This window comes from Monopterus albus, unplaced genomic scaffold (assembly GCF_001952655.1).
Source record: "Monopterus albus unplaced genomic scaffold, M_albus_1.0 scaffold308.1, whole genome shotgun sequence".
NCBI classification, from domain to species: Eukaryota; Metazoa; Chordata; class Actinopteri; order Synbranchiformes; family Synbranchidae; genus Monopterus; species Monopterus albus.
Window position 1 is genome coordinate 134,064 of NW_018128188.1, and position 16,779 is coordinate 150,842.

The 16,779-nt window shown below is 42.2% G+C and overlaps 1 protein-coding gene across 6 annotated transcripts in view; it reads left to right on the top strand.

Moving 5' to 3' along the window:
• The window catches only part of nhsl2 (NHS-like 2), a 92,710-nt gene extending 76,994 nt beyond the window's left edge, over positions 1-15,716 (top strand). For all 6 annotated transcript variants that reach the window (XM_020623714.1, XM_020623715.1, XM_020623718.1 and 3 more), the window contains exons 4-10: positions 834-1,083; positions 5,171-5,353; positions 6,561-7,680; positions 7,848-9,021; positions 9,174-9,483; positions 10,809-10,926; positions 11,678-15,716. In XM_020623714.1, the coding sequence (XP_020479370.1) occupies positions 834-1,083; positions 5,171-5,353; positions 6,561-7,680; positions 7,848-9,021; positions 9,174-9,483; positions 10,809-10,926; positions 11,678-12,017 (3,495 nt within the window). In that variant the 3' untranslated portion in view covers positions 12,018-15,716. The remainder of the gene's footprint in view (positions 1-833; positions 1,084-5,170; positions 5,354-6,560; positions 7,681-7,847; positions 9,022-9,173; positions 9,484-10,808; positions 10,927-11,677) is intronic.
• Positions 15,717-16,779: the final 1,063 nt, after the last annotated feature.

A 16,779-nucleotide genomic window follows, 5' to 3' on the forward strand; every position in this document is an offset into this window, starting at 1 on the left:
TCTATTTCCCTAACTGCAGTATTATGGCAGCTTGATGGACTCCCACGGTGATTTTCCTGCAAGATGGCTGCACATTTCCTGCATATTGACGCACCATTCATTCAGCAAGCTGTTAAACAGCTCTGTTAAGTTAACGCCTTTGTCTCTATTTGGGATAACTTCAATTAGAATTTGGCAGATCCCCATAAGATTACTTGGATTTAAATTCTGACAGCACGTACTCTTGTTTCTCACATGAGTTGCATCAGCGGGGATACAGTGGAGTTTAGGTTACAGTGCTTTGCTTAAGGACTCCTTGGCAGTGATGGTTTATATCTCTGATCTAATACAAGGCAGCTGACAAATGCTCCTGAAAAGGGAGCTTTCAAAGAAGCCGAGCCAATTTGTAGCAAAAAAGAAGAGACAACTGAATCTGGGCAGAGATGTCACTAAGTAAATCAAGATAGGAACACGGGAGGATTAGGCTGCAATAAAATGGCTGAAATGCATAATGACTTTGGGATGTCAACAAAAATGTCCTTTTTTTCTGGGGTCACTGAAAAAAACTTACCAGAAACAAGACCACTCAGAGAACGCGTGTTCCTCATGCAAATGGGTGTCTTGTGAAAAGAGATCCAGAACAACACAAAATGTGTCCCAAAGCAGAGCACAGCTTAAAAGAAAAGTGAATTTCTTGTCTTGTCAGAAACAAAAGTCAGGCTTAAGGCTTTACATTCATGCAAAACAAAGACATGTATTTTGGAAGCCACAACTTTAGTCTCTCGGAACCTGACTGGATCATATTTCCCACCATATGTAACAAAAGGGCTCTTCTCCTTTCCTCTCTCCTCCAGCCAGCCTCCAGGCAGCTCTACGAGGATGAAACCACCTCCTCAGTGTTTGGACTGAGGTCAGTGACTGACCCGTCTCCCTCCCCGTCCCCGTCCCCCTGCAGCTCAGATCGCCCCCTGCTGGCCTGGAGTAGTAACAACAGCAGCAGTAGCACTGCCACCTCTGCTACCACCGGACCGCCTGTTGCAGAAAAACCCCGTTGGCATCTGGGGAGACGTACACCGGCTCACTTCTTACCACTCGATATTACAGGTATGATACCAACTGTAAGCCAAAAACACTGAGAACAGGTTGGGGGTAACATATTTTTTGTACAGAGTATGCTTTTAAGTTTTTAATAGAACTTTTAAGACTGGAGCAGCTACAATACCAGGGTCTAACTGAGCCCTTATCATCAGAGGACATTGCTGTATATTAAATGGGTACATGTAAACAGACTCAGCTGACATCCAGCCTATGAAGTGGTGCAAAACCTTATATAGCCAAGCTGTCTTGTTGGTTTGATTTAAAAATAGTGTTCAAGCAATTACAGCAGTTGATTAATTGATTATAGAACAATAACCAACAAGATTTTGACAAATGATTGTTTGCATTATTTGTCAAGTAAAAAAAAAGGTAATCATGCTATAGTGGATAGCTCACACTGGACAATTTTTAGCCTCGGTAGCATTCTTGCTGCAGCGATAGCAGTGCTGGTTTTTTCACTGTTGTGGTCCAGACTGAAATATCTCAACAAATACTGGATGTGTTGCTATGAAAATTGTTACAGACATTCATGTAATCTACAGACTGAAATGTACTAACTTTAAAACTATTTTGGTTAGGGTTAAGGTAGATTTATGCTGCTGCAATGTTAGACAATTAAAAATGGGCCAGGGTTCAGATATCGGCTTGGTTATGTTAATGTAACAGTCATTTTAACTCAAATGAAAATGAAAGTTGAAGGGCATATATGCAGAAGCACCCACCAGGCTGTGCTCTTCATACTACTAGTTTGTTGAGTTTGGATAATTTAGAAAACCTTCTACTGCTGCAGTTGTTTTAAGTTACTTTAGATTAGAACATAAACTACATTTCTACAGTAAATATACAGTGATTGGATGACATAATTGCATTGGCTGTTCCCAGATGCAAGTTTACAGTGTTTGAAACTTCATATTGATTTGTTTTCTTGTGCTGTAAGAGAAGGATAAAATAATTGCCAAATCTCATCTTCTTCTTCCTCAAGAGATTCACACTAATGAAGCCATTTTCTAATGAGGGTGTACAGCAACAGTTTAGGGGAGCTTTTCCAGAAGCTGAGGCATCACTGGAATCAGTCATTTCCCAGATGAAAAGGACATATTCATATTTACAAGAGTGGTCCATAGCATGAACTGACCATGTAAAATAGGATGAGGTATCAATTTTTATATTAGACTCATTTAAGTTAATGTTATCAAAGCAACAAGAAACAAACAGTATTACATGCAAAAAATGTAACATTTTGTTATTTGCATAGAGGTTTCTTCATTGCATATTCATGTCAGAAGTCGTATATTACAGGTTACAGTGTAGACAGGCAAACACACACACACACACACACACACACACACACACACACACATTCTCACTCAACAGAAGTTTGAGATTTAAAGGAGAAAATGCAATAGAAACAAGACTGGACATTGAGAACATTTTCTTCTTATGATCGCATTCACTAATGCCCTCCCTCGTCTCTGGCAGTCAGTTTTGCTTGTGTGCATTGTATGTGTGTATGTGTGTGGTTGCTGTCAGAGCTGTTGGTATTCTGTGGTCATCCTCAGCCACATCGTTCTGACACTCCTGCCTGCACTCATCTCAGCCAAACCTTCTCCTTGTTTACTTTGCGTGCATGTGTGTGTCTGTGTGTGTGCCTTTACATGTGTGAATGTGCATGTGGTTGTGTGGTCCTCCTGGTTTTTGGCATAGCAACTGCTTCGTCAGTGGCTGCGTCTCCCCTCCTTCTCCTCTCCTCACGCATATCCATCTATAGTTAAATCTCTGTCTCTCTGTTTCACTTTACCTCTCTCACCCTCTTCTACTCCTCTACAGCACTGAGTAGAGGAGTAGAAGGTCAGGTATAATGATGCATCCCTGTGGCGTTGCACTTGGTGGGTATTCACTGCCATCAGAGAGGAAGAGATAGGAACAGAGAGATGAAGAATGAAAGGTGGGAGAGAGAGGTATTGTAGAGAGATAATAGTGTCAGTGTAGAGAGAGAGAGAGAGAGAGGAGTGCTTTGAGGATAAGACTGACGTTGTCCTATATTTTCCCCTATTGACATCAAATTCCTTGAGAAGACCCAAAGCAACGATGTGTTGGTTGGAGTCTTTCAACTCTTTCCAACTTCCCAAACTGCTCTCAGATCCAAGCCAAGGAGGTAACTTCTTAAATGTATCACAAACATTTAAATTTTTTAAAAATGCTTAATAATTTCTTACAACAGCTGGACATTACTGTTTAGCAAATGTTACCCCAAAACAGAAGTAAGAGGACATTTGCTAGGGACTATTTTCAGCTGTGGATGAATACACATTTAGTGTTGTAGTAAATTTGAAAATTATACAATATCACAAGACTTATTCATCTTACCATGACACCCAGTCTCTCATCCTTCTCAGTCTCTCTCTCCTGCATTCTCTCTAAACCAGTGAACAGATAGCTTGTAACCAGCTTGCTGTTGCCATGGTAACTTTCTGCTCTTCCTCTCTAAAAAAAGAAAAACAAAGCAGCTGTGAAGGAAAAGAGAGAAAGTGAATGTCACTGAAGCCAGAGAGGAAAAGAACAGTAAAGAGGATGAAGAGGAAGACCTCTTCCTCCTTTCCTCTGTCCGTCCGTCCCTGCTCATTCCATGCTGGCAATTTTTATGAATGACTGATACACTGTAGGCAGGCTAAGAGACAGTAATCAGACAGACAGGGTAAGAAATATATCATTCTGGATTTATGGTTTTTCAGAGGTTGATTTTTATCCCCTTGATTTTAATGTTTGTTTTTAAGAGCCACTGTTGATTTTTGTTGTAAATGTAAACCTGTGAACTACATACAGTAATTGCAGAAAGAAAAGGAAATTGCTCTTTTGGAAGAATTGTGTTACCCCTCCAGTAGAGTCCAGAGACTTACAGAATCAATGCCAAGGTGCACGTGGTGGTCCGGCACCTTAATAGGACACTTGTGTTAGTTGTTCCTTTCATTTGTCATCTATCTGTAGTTTAGAACATTAGTGATAATCTAGTCAGGAACTTGGATATTTGGCTTCGAAAATTAGTTTTATGCAGTTGTTAATGAAAAGTCTTAGATATCTCGGTTGAGAGGAGGGTTTTGATAAGACATAATAAGAGCATTTCAATTACTGTGTTTCATGGTGAAGTGTTTCCTAACAGCATACTGAAATATAGTCATTGAAATGCAGTTGGTTTATGGAACTTCAACAAACTTTTTCTGTAAAAATTTGCTTAGATTTCAATTTAACTTTCCGTTTAACTGGTCAACTGCTCACAATTTGAGTTTGGAGGAACCAAAATCTTAATTCAAGATTTTCTTACAAAAGGATTTCCATGCCTATCTTCCAGTGTGGTCACCTTATAAAGATAAATAATGCTCTTACTAACCACAGCTCAATCTAGGAAGCCCTTTGGATGAATAGTGAAATGTCTGCAAAACTCCAGCCCACTGATTTGGAATGAACTTTCTGGAGACTTCTTACCACGATTGAGAAGAAACAAACAAATCCCCATTGTAAAGTGTCAGTTTTATTTGATGCATTTGATGCATAATAAACCTTTGTTCTGGCACTGGTATAATCATCAGTTCAGTTTTATTTGATGCATTTGATGCATGGATTCATTGATTGTTTTGTACATGCACTTTTCCATCATTGTTCACTTACTGAGGTAAACAGAACTTAACTGAATGGCGTCACTTTGTTGCAGGAGATAAATTATGCCAGTAGGTTGCATCTGATATGGCTTTTATTTGAAACAAGACATGACTTTAAGAAGCCTGACTAAGTTATACAAATGGCTGAGAGACTGTGCTGCATGTCATGGAGGTAAAATAGGTACCTGCTGCTTCATACTGTATGACTCATTGGATTGCCTCTCTGCCAGGGGTGACCAATCCTGGTCCTTGAGGGCCGCTGCCCTGCTTGTTTTCCAACTATCCCTGCTCTACCCACTGCTGATTACATGGATCCGGTGTGTTCTGTCAATCAGAAGCTGGAAGATACCAAATCATTTTGTGTTTCCTCACTCCACCTTCATCTAAGATGATCTTTCCTTCCATTAGGTGAACTCCCTGTTCTTGTTCTTCTCTTCCAGGTGACGGAGGGGGAGGTAAATTCCACGGTGTCGACCTCCTCCAGCACTCCCCGTCCCCATCCCCCTCTCCAGGGGACCCCTTCCCCCACCAGCCACACTCCCTGGAGCCGGTCAGTGACACTCCCCACCAGAACCTCCCCCTGAGAAAGACACACTCTGATCTCGACACAACTTTACCTGCAGGTGTGTACAACCCTCATCTGGTGTTTGTTTGCTTTTTCCCCTCAACTATCTGGCCTTTAGCCAATGAGAGAATAGGTGGAGAAGAAAGGAAGAGAAATTTATTCTTGTCATTAACTATGGACAGATTGTCCACTGTTGCTTTGTGGGCATTGTTAGAAACCTTAAGCTTTTTCTGGAGATCATTTTGTACTTTGTGTTAGTGCTGTAAACACTTTCACCATTTCTTTAGATAACTTTAGAGAAGGCAGAAATGATCTATCAGTGAAGTTTGTATCTTTCAACTAGTTGTACAGAGGTAGAAAGATCATAGATTTCATTTCATTTTTAATAAATCATTCTTTTGAAGTTTTTTGTTGTTTTGTGTCAGTTCTCATAAATGTAGCTTGGATAGATTAAACTGGGTATGTTTACACTCATACTTGGCTTTAATCCTTAAAAGGGGTCATTATGGGGGGAAAACATATTAATTAATTCTCTTTCTGCTTTTCACCTACAGTACCATATTTTGAATTAAACAAAAAATAATAATATTTGCTTATACTAATCATCTCTTTTTTTGCTGTACCTGCAGCACTCTAGCTCAGTGAAGGACAGTGTTGCTGGCAACCAGGATCTTTCTTTATATGTAATTGGTTTATTCACTGCAACAGGGATTCTCAGTTGCAGGGTATGAAAGGTTCATGTAAACAGTTTAACCTGAATAAAGTCCTAATTGCAGAGAGGCAATAAAAAAACAGAACACCTAAAATGAACATCTGACATTTCAATTGATTTTGTGTTAAATTTGAAGATATACTTATTTCTCTAATTTGTATGACCTTTTCCAAATATTTCATTACCTTATTTTGAATAGTGAGTCAGTGCAGACAGGATAAAAACATTTTAAGTGTTGTTAAATTGAAAAATAGTATACAGTATAATCTAAGGTACATCAGAAGCTGTGAGCCCCCCTTACACTGTAAGCACAAAATCTATTAAATAATCTATATGGTTTAGTTCTAAAGAAAAAGCTGCATACTATAGACATGGGCAGTAACCACCACCCACAGCCAAGCTAGTGGCTTTGTGAGGGTATATTTTTTAAGTGTTGTGTCTCAGGAGCTGGGGAATTTATGTTGAGGTTTCATTATTTAATGTCTGTCATTTGAATTTGTTATGATAAGTTTAGTTTTATTTTATTAATACTAGTTTTTTCCCCCTCTCCTAGGTAGCACATCGGAGCAGCGTGCCTCAGATCAACTTCACCCAGGCGCTATGGACCACTCTGGGCTGCTGTGCTCAAACACACCCTCTGCTTCTTGGAATGGACCTAAAGGATCCACCTTTTCTCCTGGAGCATGGAATGAGTCTTACAATTATAACATGAACAAAGGTCCAGCAGTTCCACCCAAACAGCACAGCATCATTGGTAATACAGGAGGAGTGACACAGGATGGGGTGATGCTGGTGAGCTCCGGACACTCGATGAGCTCACATTCCAGTTCGTTCATGTCTGTGACAGACTCTTCAGGGAGAGTAGGAAGTAATATGCCAGCGATTCCACCAGCAGTGGCAATGATGGGGAAGTGGAGCGAGACAGAAGGGGCTGCAGCAGATGGAGGGAGAGGAGGAGGAGGAGGGGGGAGAGTTGGTGAGCCAGGGAGAGGGAGGGAGCGGTCGGCACGTTCCATAGCAGCACAGAACGCCTTCAAGTTCCGAGAGCGTTCCCTTTCTACACCCACAGATTCTGGTTCCTTCTGCTTCACAGAAGGTATTATAGGCCAGCCAGATGGAAAGATGTCTACAGGGAATGGGAACGCTATGTCAGTAAGAGACCACCTACAGCAGCCTCACAACTTCCTTGGTTTGGGTGAGAACTATGCCCTCCTCTACCCCAGAGGGAGCTCTGAAGACAGCACCAGTACTACAGATACAATCTCTGTGACAGCTTCGGACTACAGCGCTGAGAGTCGCTTACGTCTACGATCCCGCTCCATCTCACTTAAGAAATCTAAGCACAAGCCACCACCTCCTGTGAGGAGCGTCTCTCTTATGAAGAATCTCGGAGAAGCCAAGGGGAGAATCCGCCATGAAGGTGGTCTTTACCGAGATGGCCGGCCAAAGAGCCTGCACATTCCCAGGGACCACTTCCCAGACTTTCAGCCTGATTTTCTCCTGCCCACCTCATCCAGCTCCTCCAAGCCCATTGTTGGTGAGAGGGAGCTGGGCCATGGAGGCAGTGACGGACCTCCAAGCCTGGAGATTCAGGCACCAGACAGGGAGGGAGAGACAGAGCTGACCTTCCCCACTCAATGGCAGCTGGGGGAGTGGAAGAATGATCCCTACAGGTAGAAAATAAAACCCCACTTTATATTAGCAGTTTATTTGTTCTAGCCAAACAAAGTCTGACTACCTACCATTGCTACTGATGCTTATTAAGTGTGATTGAGGTTTGTTGGATAAAGACTAGAAATGCATTCATTTCTCCTCTTTTTTCTTCTCTTCTCTTCTTCAGGTCTCTATCAGGCTCCAGCACAGCAACAGGTACCACAGTGATTGAATGTATGAAAGTCAGAGGCAGCTCAGAGTCTCTTCTTGACTCTCCCTCCACCTCCAGAGCCACCTCACCCTCACAGTTCTCCACGGAAATTGACGTTAAGGCATCCTCACCCTTCAAACCCCCTGGACTTATGTCCCCATCAAGTGGTTATTCCAGCCAGTCAGAGACTCCCACTCCAACTGTTCCACTCAGTCAAGTGTCAGGTCATGGGACAGTAGGGATGGCTGGGACATCAGGATGTAAAATGCGCCCAAAGATCCCAGAGAGGAAATCATCACTACCATCAACCAAGGACCCAGCTGCAAGGTCTAGATTGTCCTTTGAGATGCCTGGGAATGCACATCTGGAGCTGTCATTAATCAAGCCAAAGCAAAAGGCTAGCCGGCGGCATTCTGACACTTCGACAGCAGCAAAACCTGGAAAAATCAGCCCCAATTCTACACAGGCATTGCCTGTGGTTACCCAGAGCGAGCTGAAAACTGTTCGGCTTCGCTCTGTTTCTCGTGGTGATCTGGAGGACTACCCTGATGGGGCGTCTGACACCATCGAAGAAGAACAGCATGGCCGAGACCTAGGCGAGGATCCCAGTCCTCCACCTACTCTACCAAAACCAAAACCACCTGTTGCTGTCAAGCCCCCCTTGCCCAAGCGACCCATAAACCTCCTCCTAAAGTCTCCCTCACCCTCCTCCACTTCCCCCCTTGCCCTTGACTCACCTCCTGCCTCACCTGTGGACCGGCCTGTGCCTCTGGGTAACATCTACAAAGTCATGAAAAAACCCAAACCCAAAAAGCCTCCACCCCAAACTGCAACAAGTCCTTCCATTCTCCCAGACTCAAATTCCTCCACCACCCCACAAACTGCCTATGATCATCCCTTTCTACCCCACTCCCAGCCCTTCTTTGATCTCCCCCCTCTCCCAGACCCCCAGCCTCTTCTGGAGGACCCAACTTTGGAGCCTGAATTTGATACTGACCCAGACATCCATCTTGGCCCTGAGGATGGAGGCTCACTCCCTTCTCCCTGCAGTAACCAGGAGGCCCCAGAGCTGCAGGGGAAGAGCAAGACCCTCCCCTCAAGGATGACAATCTCCTGTTTGGCAGACCTGTCGGACAAAAAGAAACCCAAGGTACGGACGCCATCTCTCAGAAAATGCTTTATTTTAGGGGTGTCACTGTCCATAGTTTATGGAAGTAGAGACTGCCAATGCTAGTGATTTACTCCTGTCTCTAAATTATTACTGTACTGAATTGATGTTTAAAACTCTCTCATTCATTCCAGATTCCACCTCCAGTCCCCAAGAAGCCAAATGTCCTGTTTTTTCCCACGTCGGTCCACTCCTCTACTAATGGCAGCACAGATCGGCAGACGCCGCAGACCGACACCCCTGTGGGCCTTCAATGTGCCATAGAAGCATTTCCACCAGAGGATATTCCCAGTGATCCTAGTGTTCCAGATATGCCAGAGCTAGATGACCAACACTTGGGAACAGATGAGGAGAGTTCAAAAGAGTCTTCACTTCAGTCATCTTTACAAGATTCCTCCCTCACTGAGCTTGAAGGGAAGATGGCCAGTACTGGGATCGGGGCAGGTGAGTTTATGTAGAAGGTTTTGGTTACTGGGATAACATTGTATTTGGAAATCAAATATCATCCTTCGTCTACATCATATATGATTCACCATGTAGACTATTTTAACCAATGCTCCCTGCTCTGGTTCTATCACAGCAGTATTAATTTCATTAACAAAAGCTATGGCGAAAAAGATTCATTGATGACCCATTTTTCAGCATGAAAATGAAACTAAAACTAAATTAAAAAGTAACATTTGATAACGAGAACTATGATGAAATGTGAAGTGTCACATAAGCTTTTACGACATGGCCACATTGTGACAGGTCAATGTGAGTGGCTTCATTTACATTTCCAGTCCTTGTGTTTCCATTCTGTTTTGGTGAGCCATGCTGCAGACGTAGCCTACTCTATATTAGCACCAATTTCTACCACCAATGTGTCAGCATGGATAGATAAAAGCACCATATAACATTCAGTAGCCTAACTAACAAAACTGCATGGTGTGTCATTATGGTTCCTTAACTGTGGTCCCAATTGGAGAGTGAATATCAGTGAATGCTCATACTAACATGGTAAACAAAAGTCTTCTTCCTGTGGCTGTCCACGTTCTGACTGTCCCTCATATGTGATTGGTCGGCCCTGCATCTTGCCAGATTATGTCACCATCTGGTGCAGGAAAAGTTAAGCCTCATAGAAATGAATGGAGAGGGCTGCATTTTTTCACACCTTTGAAACTCAGTCAGAACTAGGGCTTAGAGAATCAAAACGACCATAGAAAGTCAAACCATTCAAATGCTCTGCTGCAGTTTCCTATTTTTTGAGCACTAGTGACACTGGGGAGCATTCCTAAAACATTTGCTAACACAAACAGTTAGCTAATAAATGTTGTTTGATCTTAGTCATGTTTTGACAGAAGCTGTGGAACTCCTTACCTTTTTGTTATAATTTTATATGGAAGTGCTGCTACAGTTGATTAGGATCCTTTCCTGCTGTGATCAATGCATAACCTGATTCTGGCAGAAGAGATTTCCCAGGTTTTAAAGCAAATGAAGTCCAATTGCTCCAGATTTCCTAATCAAAACAAAATGGTTCTTACTGTTTGTAACAGTGAAGATGACATTAATCATCATCATCTACTTATTACTTTATTCTGGATGTAATTGAGTCGGATTTACTATTATTGTAAGGGCTGTACTTGGACTTGATAAAATAAGACAACAGAAATGTACAATTCCTGGGTGATGTGTTTGGCAGCATACTGCAGGCAATCATTATATGCAATTTACAAAAAAACACAAATACAACATATTATGTTTTAATATGATTTTTCTGTCTTGTTCAGATGACTTAGCAGCCAGTGAGATGACAGTACTCCACATTGCTGAGGAAACAGATGACGACTTGGTGGCCAGCACACCTACAACACACACCACCGAAGACTTGTTCACTATTATACACAGGTGAACTTGCACACACATACTGTATATCCAATGCACATTTCAGACATAACACTATGGTAATTACAGAAAATGATATTGAAACGCGTCTTTCCTTAAAAGGATGTTGTAAAGCTATAAAAGTACATTATGACCTCATCTTGCCTCATCTGTTTTGACAGTACAAACATATTCTCAGCACAAATGGTCTCAGCCAGCACAGAGGGTGAGAGTTCATCATAACTCAGCGTATGCAATGAAAGATGCTTTGTCTTGCTGAAAAGGTGTTAGGCGGATGAAATAGCAGTGTACAGTGTGTTACTGCATAACCAGAAGATCTTTTTTTGTCCTTTTTTCAGAATGTCTCTCTCTCTCTCACACACACACACACACACACACACACACACACACACACACACACACATACACACATATGGATGCAAGCACACAAAGAGAATCACAGGAAACCTAGTCTCTAAGCAACAAGTGTTCACTATTTTATCTTGAATAATAGTGAAAATAGCTTGAAAGGTAGAGAACAAAGGGTGGGTGAGGGGGAGAGAAAGAAGAACAGGAGACAATACTTTGATTTCTTACAAGAAAGGATGGGGTCCTTTCTGGAGTTAGTTTTAGTTGTTTTATTCTCTGCAAGAACAAGGAATATACTCCCAAATGTGAATAAGGGAGAACTGAAATGTGGTTCCATATATTCCCAATTTCCACCTTTGTCATTTGTAATTACTTCTCTCCTCTTCTTTCTTTCCTTTTCAACCAGGTCCAAACGGAAGGTTCTGGGTCGAAAGGAGCCGTCAGACTCCTTTGGCAGCCGGCAGAGTCTTGTGTCCCCGGTGAAACACAACACTAGTGGTAGTGACTTCCGAAACCTGACCTTAGGCAGCAGTCAGAGGTCGATCTCCCGAAATGAGAACTTCATGGCCCTGCTTCAAAAAAAAGGCAGTAAGTCTTCCAGCGGAGGGGCCAGAGTCTCCGCTATGGAGCTTCTCAAAAGCACAAACCCTCTGGCGCGACGGGTCACAGAATTTTCAACCAACATGTCGATGACTGCTGAGGGAGGAGAGGCAGCATCCGGTGATGACAAATCCAGTGATCAATAAACAGTAGTATCATTAGCACACGTTAATTTATCCAGGCTCGTTTGCTGTTGACAAAGCTACCAAACAATTCTACAGTGTCCTACCCACTGCACACAGGGCCTTCTGGTTAACATGACGAACTAAGCCGCTCCAACTACTGATTGACCGTTTGCCCTGCCCAGTCAAATTGGAGCACAGTTTTGGACCAAACAGTTGGAGCTCTCCACTTCGCTGTCAAATCTGAAGAGCGCAAAATTTGTTCTCACTGTATTTTCTCTATGAAATGTGGGGGTCAAGCTTCAACACAGCACTTTGCTTTCTTCATTGGGAATGTCTTTATTGTGGAGGCTAGATGGATTATGGCATTGGTAGAGCAGATGCTGGGAATATGCAGATATACATCGGATACCTTTACTCCTGGCTCCTTCTTGATGATGACAGCACCAGTTAATATATCTCTAACCAGTTATGCTATTTTGCTGGGATAGCACAGAGGATCAACAATCAAATTAAAGAAATAAATGGATACAGAAGATACAAATGATTCATCTACAAATTAACTGAAACCATCCAGCATTGCAGCACCAACACCTGTAGGCCGATATGAACTGAAGGATAAATTATTAAAAGTATACCTGAAGCAAATATGTCGAAAACCTTGGACATTGTAGCTCTGCCTTCTCTCGGTGGTAAATGCGATACCGGAGCAGGAATCACCCCTGTTGTTTTTATTAGACACAATATTCAGCCTGGAGCAGATTTAAACACCACTGGGGCTTTTTGCCACCAAAGATAATGAGCCTGTCACAGTTTTTTGTTGCTCATTTTATGAAAGTGAAAGTGGACCTTCACAAAACATTCCACAGAGGCACTTGGCAAACGAACAGCATTTTGGAACACAAGCACTTTTCTTTTTCTTTAGTGTCAGAGGCCATTTACATGGAGCAGCCTTTGTGTTGCTACGCTTTCCCCTTAAGACTCATCAATCATTATTTTTTCAGTTTTTGTGTAGATTATTTTTTGTTTGCTTATATTTTTTTTAATATGACCATAGACTGTACATGATTAATTGGACTGTACTATATGTATCATGTACAAAGATAAATGTTACGCATCTATCAACAAATATCATTTGCAGATACAAAGACTAAAAATAGTGTACAGGACAGCAAACAGTTTGGATTACAAACTGCCCACACCATGGAGGGAAAACACACACTCCCAACACACAGACTAAAGAGTAATGGCATGGAAGTCCAACAGAACAGACCTATCTACACAAGTATGTGTGTCCATGTAAGTGTGTGCACAGATGAATTCATGCCTGTGGAGTTTCTGTACAGAGAGTATGAAGCAGGCCTGGTTATTAAACAGGGTTTTTATTCATTCTGGTCTCTGGTGACAGGACCAAAGGACTGTTAAAAGCTACAAACGGACCAGAGGGGACCGAGTGGTGCATATGTGCTTGTTTGTGTGTGTGTCTATTCACATGTGTGTTTAGAGGGAAGTGCCAAGAACAAAGTGAGAGAAAGAGACAGAATGGCCATTCTCATGCCTATTTGTGTGTTTGCCATTTTTTGTGTGCATATTCAGACTTGCACATACAGTATTGAGTGTGGGAATGTGTGTGCATCATTACCCAGCACCTTTCGTGGGATAGCATTGACATGAGAAAACTTCCTCTTCTCCCTTATGTTATAAAACTATAATAATTCCAGAAACACAAAGGGACTCCAGAAAAAAAAATCTAATTTCAGAATCAGGAGGATTTGGGAATCAAATGCAAGCTGTGTCTCAATTCAGACTCTTTGAAGGATGTGGTCTATGAAGCCATGGTCGAACCATGGGCCGAACCTAAATGAGACAGTCTGGTCTACAGAGGATTCCCTATTTATGTTACCAGCTGTTCCCACAATCACTGTTGTGTTACAAGTCCCGCTCCTGTCAACTAGTAAACTTGACAGCTGCTCTGCACTCTGCCACTCTTGGGATAGGGTGGGCTGAAAAGGATCCACCAGTTGGAGCCTTCGTTGCCCAGGGAAGAAGGATGTATTTCTCAACTGCATTTGAAGGAGCCTTTGAAATGGGACGGCCTTGTTGCAACACTGCAGTGCCATCGGTCTTCACATGGAGCATTTCAAGGATGGGTTCCATGAACTGGGACACAGCTACAGAAGCAAAAGCACTGCAAAACCTGAAGGATTCTGGAATGGTTGGCAGAGTTTGGAATTCCGGTCTTGTGTCAAGTTCTGTTCCCCTCACTGAGATGTGCTTCCCTCTGTTAAAACTGTTTCTACTAGCGCCTCCTCTGTGTTTATGGTTAGGATAAGGTTAGGGTTCAGGTTGGGGGAAACTCATCTTGAATGGGGAACAGATCGCTGGGACACAACACTGGAATGATGGAGTCATGATTAGCCACCACAGCTCTACTTGGGAGGCTATGGCTGCAGAGTTGCACAGTGACATAATGGGGCCCAGTAGTTTCTCTTTGTTTTGCCCTCCTCCATGCTGTCTCTTTCGTCTCAGACTAGAGGAGGTGGTCTGTGGCACTCTCCTCCCACTCATCACTGCTGGATCACATACTCCGTCTGTGTCTCCGCATATAGCATCATCTCTCTTTTTCCTGTAACCTCTCTTCTGGCATATAGCATATGCTCTCGTTCTCGCTCTTCCCTTATATATTGCAACCTCTTTCTCTCTCTCTGCTTTTGCATAGCACAACCTCTCTGTCCCTTCCTCTCATTCTCTAACTTCTTGCCCTTCCTCTTTTAACCTTCCTACCATCTTCTCTTCTCTCCCTGACCATCCCTTGCTTTCTGTTAACCATCCCCTGTTTTTCCCAGCTCTTTTTTCTCTCACCCCCTCTCCACATCTCTCTGCATTCAGTCTATGCATCTGAGCTCAGAAGACGACGTGACACCGAATGAATGTCAATGAATGACTGTTAAGAAAATAGATGCTGTGCTTAGTTTGAAAGTGTGAAAACATCTTTCTATCAATGTCTATATTCTGCCTTCTCTCTCTTTTGCTCTGAGTTTTTATACTTTTTTCTGTACCTTCCCTTTGAGTATCCATGTCACATGGAATTAACATAGATGAGTGAATGTTGAATGACTAAATGGATAAGATCTGTGCACAAACACAGAATCAGGCAGGATTTGAATGGGGTTTTGCTTAAAGGACCTTTTGGACTGAGAATGAAACACCCTGTGGTCTTTGACACTAGACTGACCCGAAGTTCTGGGTCTGTGTGGATGGACTGATAATTCTGGATTAGCAGTGGTTCAGCTCTAACACCTGACTTATCCCCCTGCATGGATGGGCCATGCAGAGGGAGGAGGCTCCAACTCAGCATCTCCTGGCTCCAACTCAGCAAACTATTCCTAGGTGCTATTGAGTCAGAGCTCTCCCTAGTGGAGGAATCACACAAAACAAGAGTGAAAAAACATACACCTCTCTTTCCTACAACAGTCCTTCAGGTATTTCATTATCCTGAAAAAAGTGAAGATTTTAAAAATGCATAAATTATCACCATTTATGACTAGTCAAGTGACGCTTGTTTTAAATATTTAGTGAATGAAATAAAACTCTGTGTTTGTTTGCCTTGTATACTGAATTATGGGCGTGTTGCTGCACCGCCTACTGTTTTTTAATTTTATTTTTATTGTTATTTCAGCTGCCTTGGTAGCACACACACACACACACACACAGAAGCACTTGTACTTCTATCTTTGTGAGGACACTCATTGGCATAATCAATTTCCATCCCTTTACCCTAACACTTAACCATCACAACTGCCTAACCCTTATCCTAACATCTAACCTAAAACCAAGTCTTAACCCTCAAAAAGGTGTTTCATAAAGTGAGGACTAGCCAAAATGCCCTCACTTTCCAAAAATGTCCTCACTCTGTATAGAAAAAAACCATATTATCCTCATTATGTAGCAAGTACAAGAACACACACACACACACACACCAACACGACCTTTGCTAAGTCAGCCAAAATAACAGTAAAAGGTATAAAGGGGAAATTTTGTTTCATTTGAATCAGACCTGCAAGGAAGAGTTTAGAAATCTGGTGTTATCAGTGATGCATCAAGTAACTAAGGTATTTAGTAAAGAAATTGTTTCCCAAATCTGCATCCATACGCAGAGTATGTTGTGATAGTTTTTTCCTCGAAGCAATCATATTTCTGAGATCAGATAGGTGAAGATGGAAAGTATGAAAGGGAAGAAGACAGAGGCACTACAAGACAAATCATGTCCAAACTATATCCACAGATCTGTATATACAAGGAGAGAGTGGGAGCAGAGTAGAAATAAAGTGCTGGGAGTGAAAGGATGTGTTGTTTCAGCACAATAATGACAAATAGTTTCTTGGTTAAACTGAAATATGGTTTGCAGACAAGACAGGCGTGATGAAAAGCCTGGGTTGTCAGAAAGGGTGTTTCACTTTCGGTTTGTGTTCAATGGGAACCGCAAATCGCTGTTTTGTGTGTTCCTGTGAGGATGCATGGCAGAAATCTTGGCACATTTGGTTAGACTTTCTTTAACAGGTCAGTGAGGAGAGGTTCAAACAGTCAAAGAAACATATGGGTACAATAGAAGGGTGCTATGCCAATATTTATTTTTTGCAGTTTTTACAAATATTTCTTAGACACTGAGCAACTTCAGAGGCAGACATAGTGTAATCTCATTCATTGGATAATCAGTGGGCACAGCCATAGATCCAACCTGTCAGATTTTAGTTCTTTTGTAGGACACCTGATAACAGTTACTAAC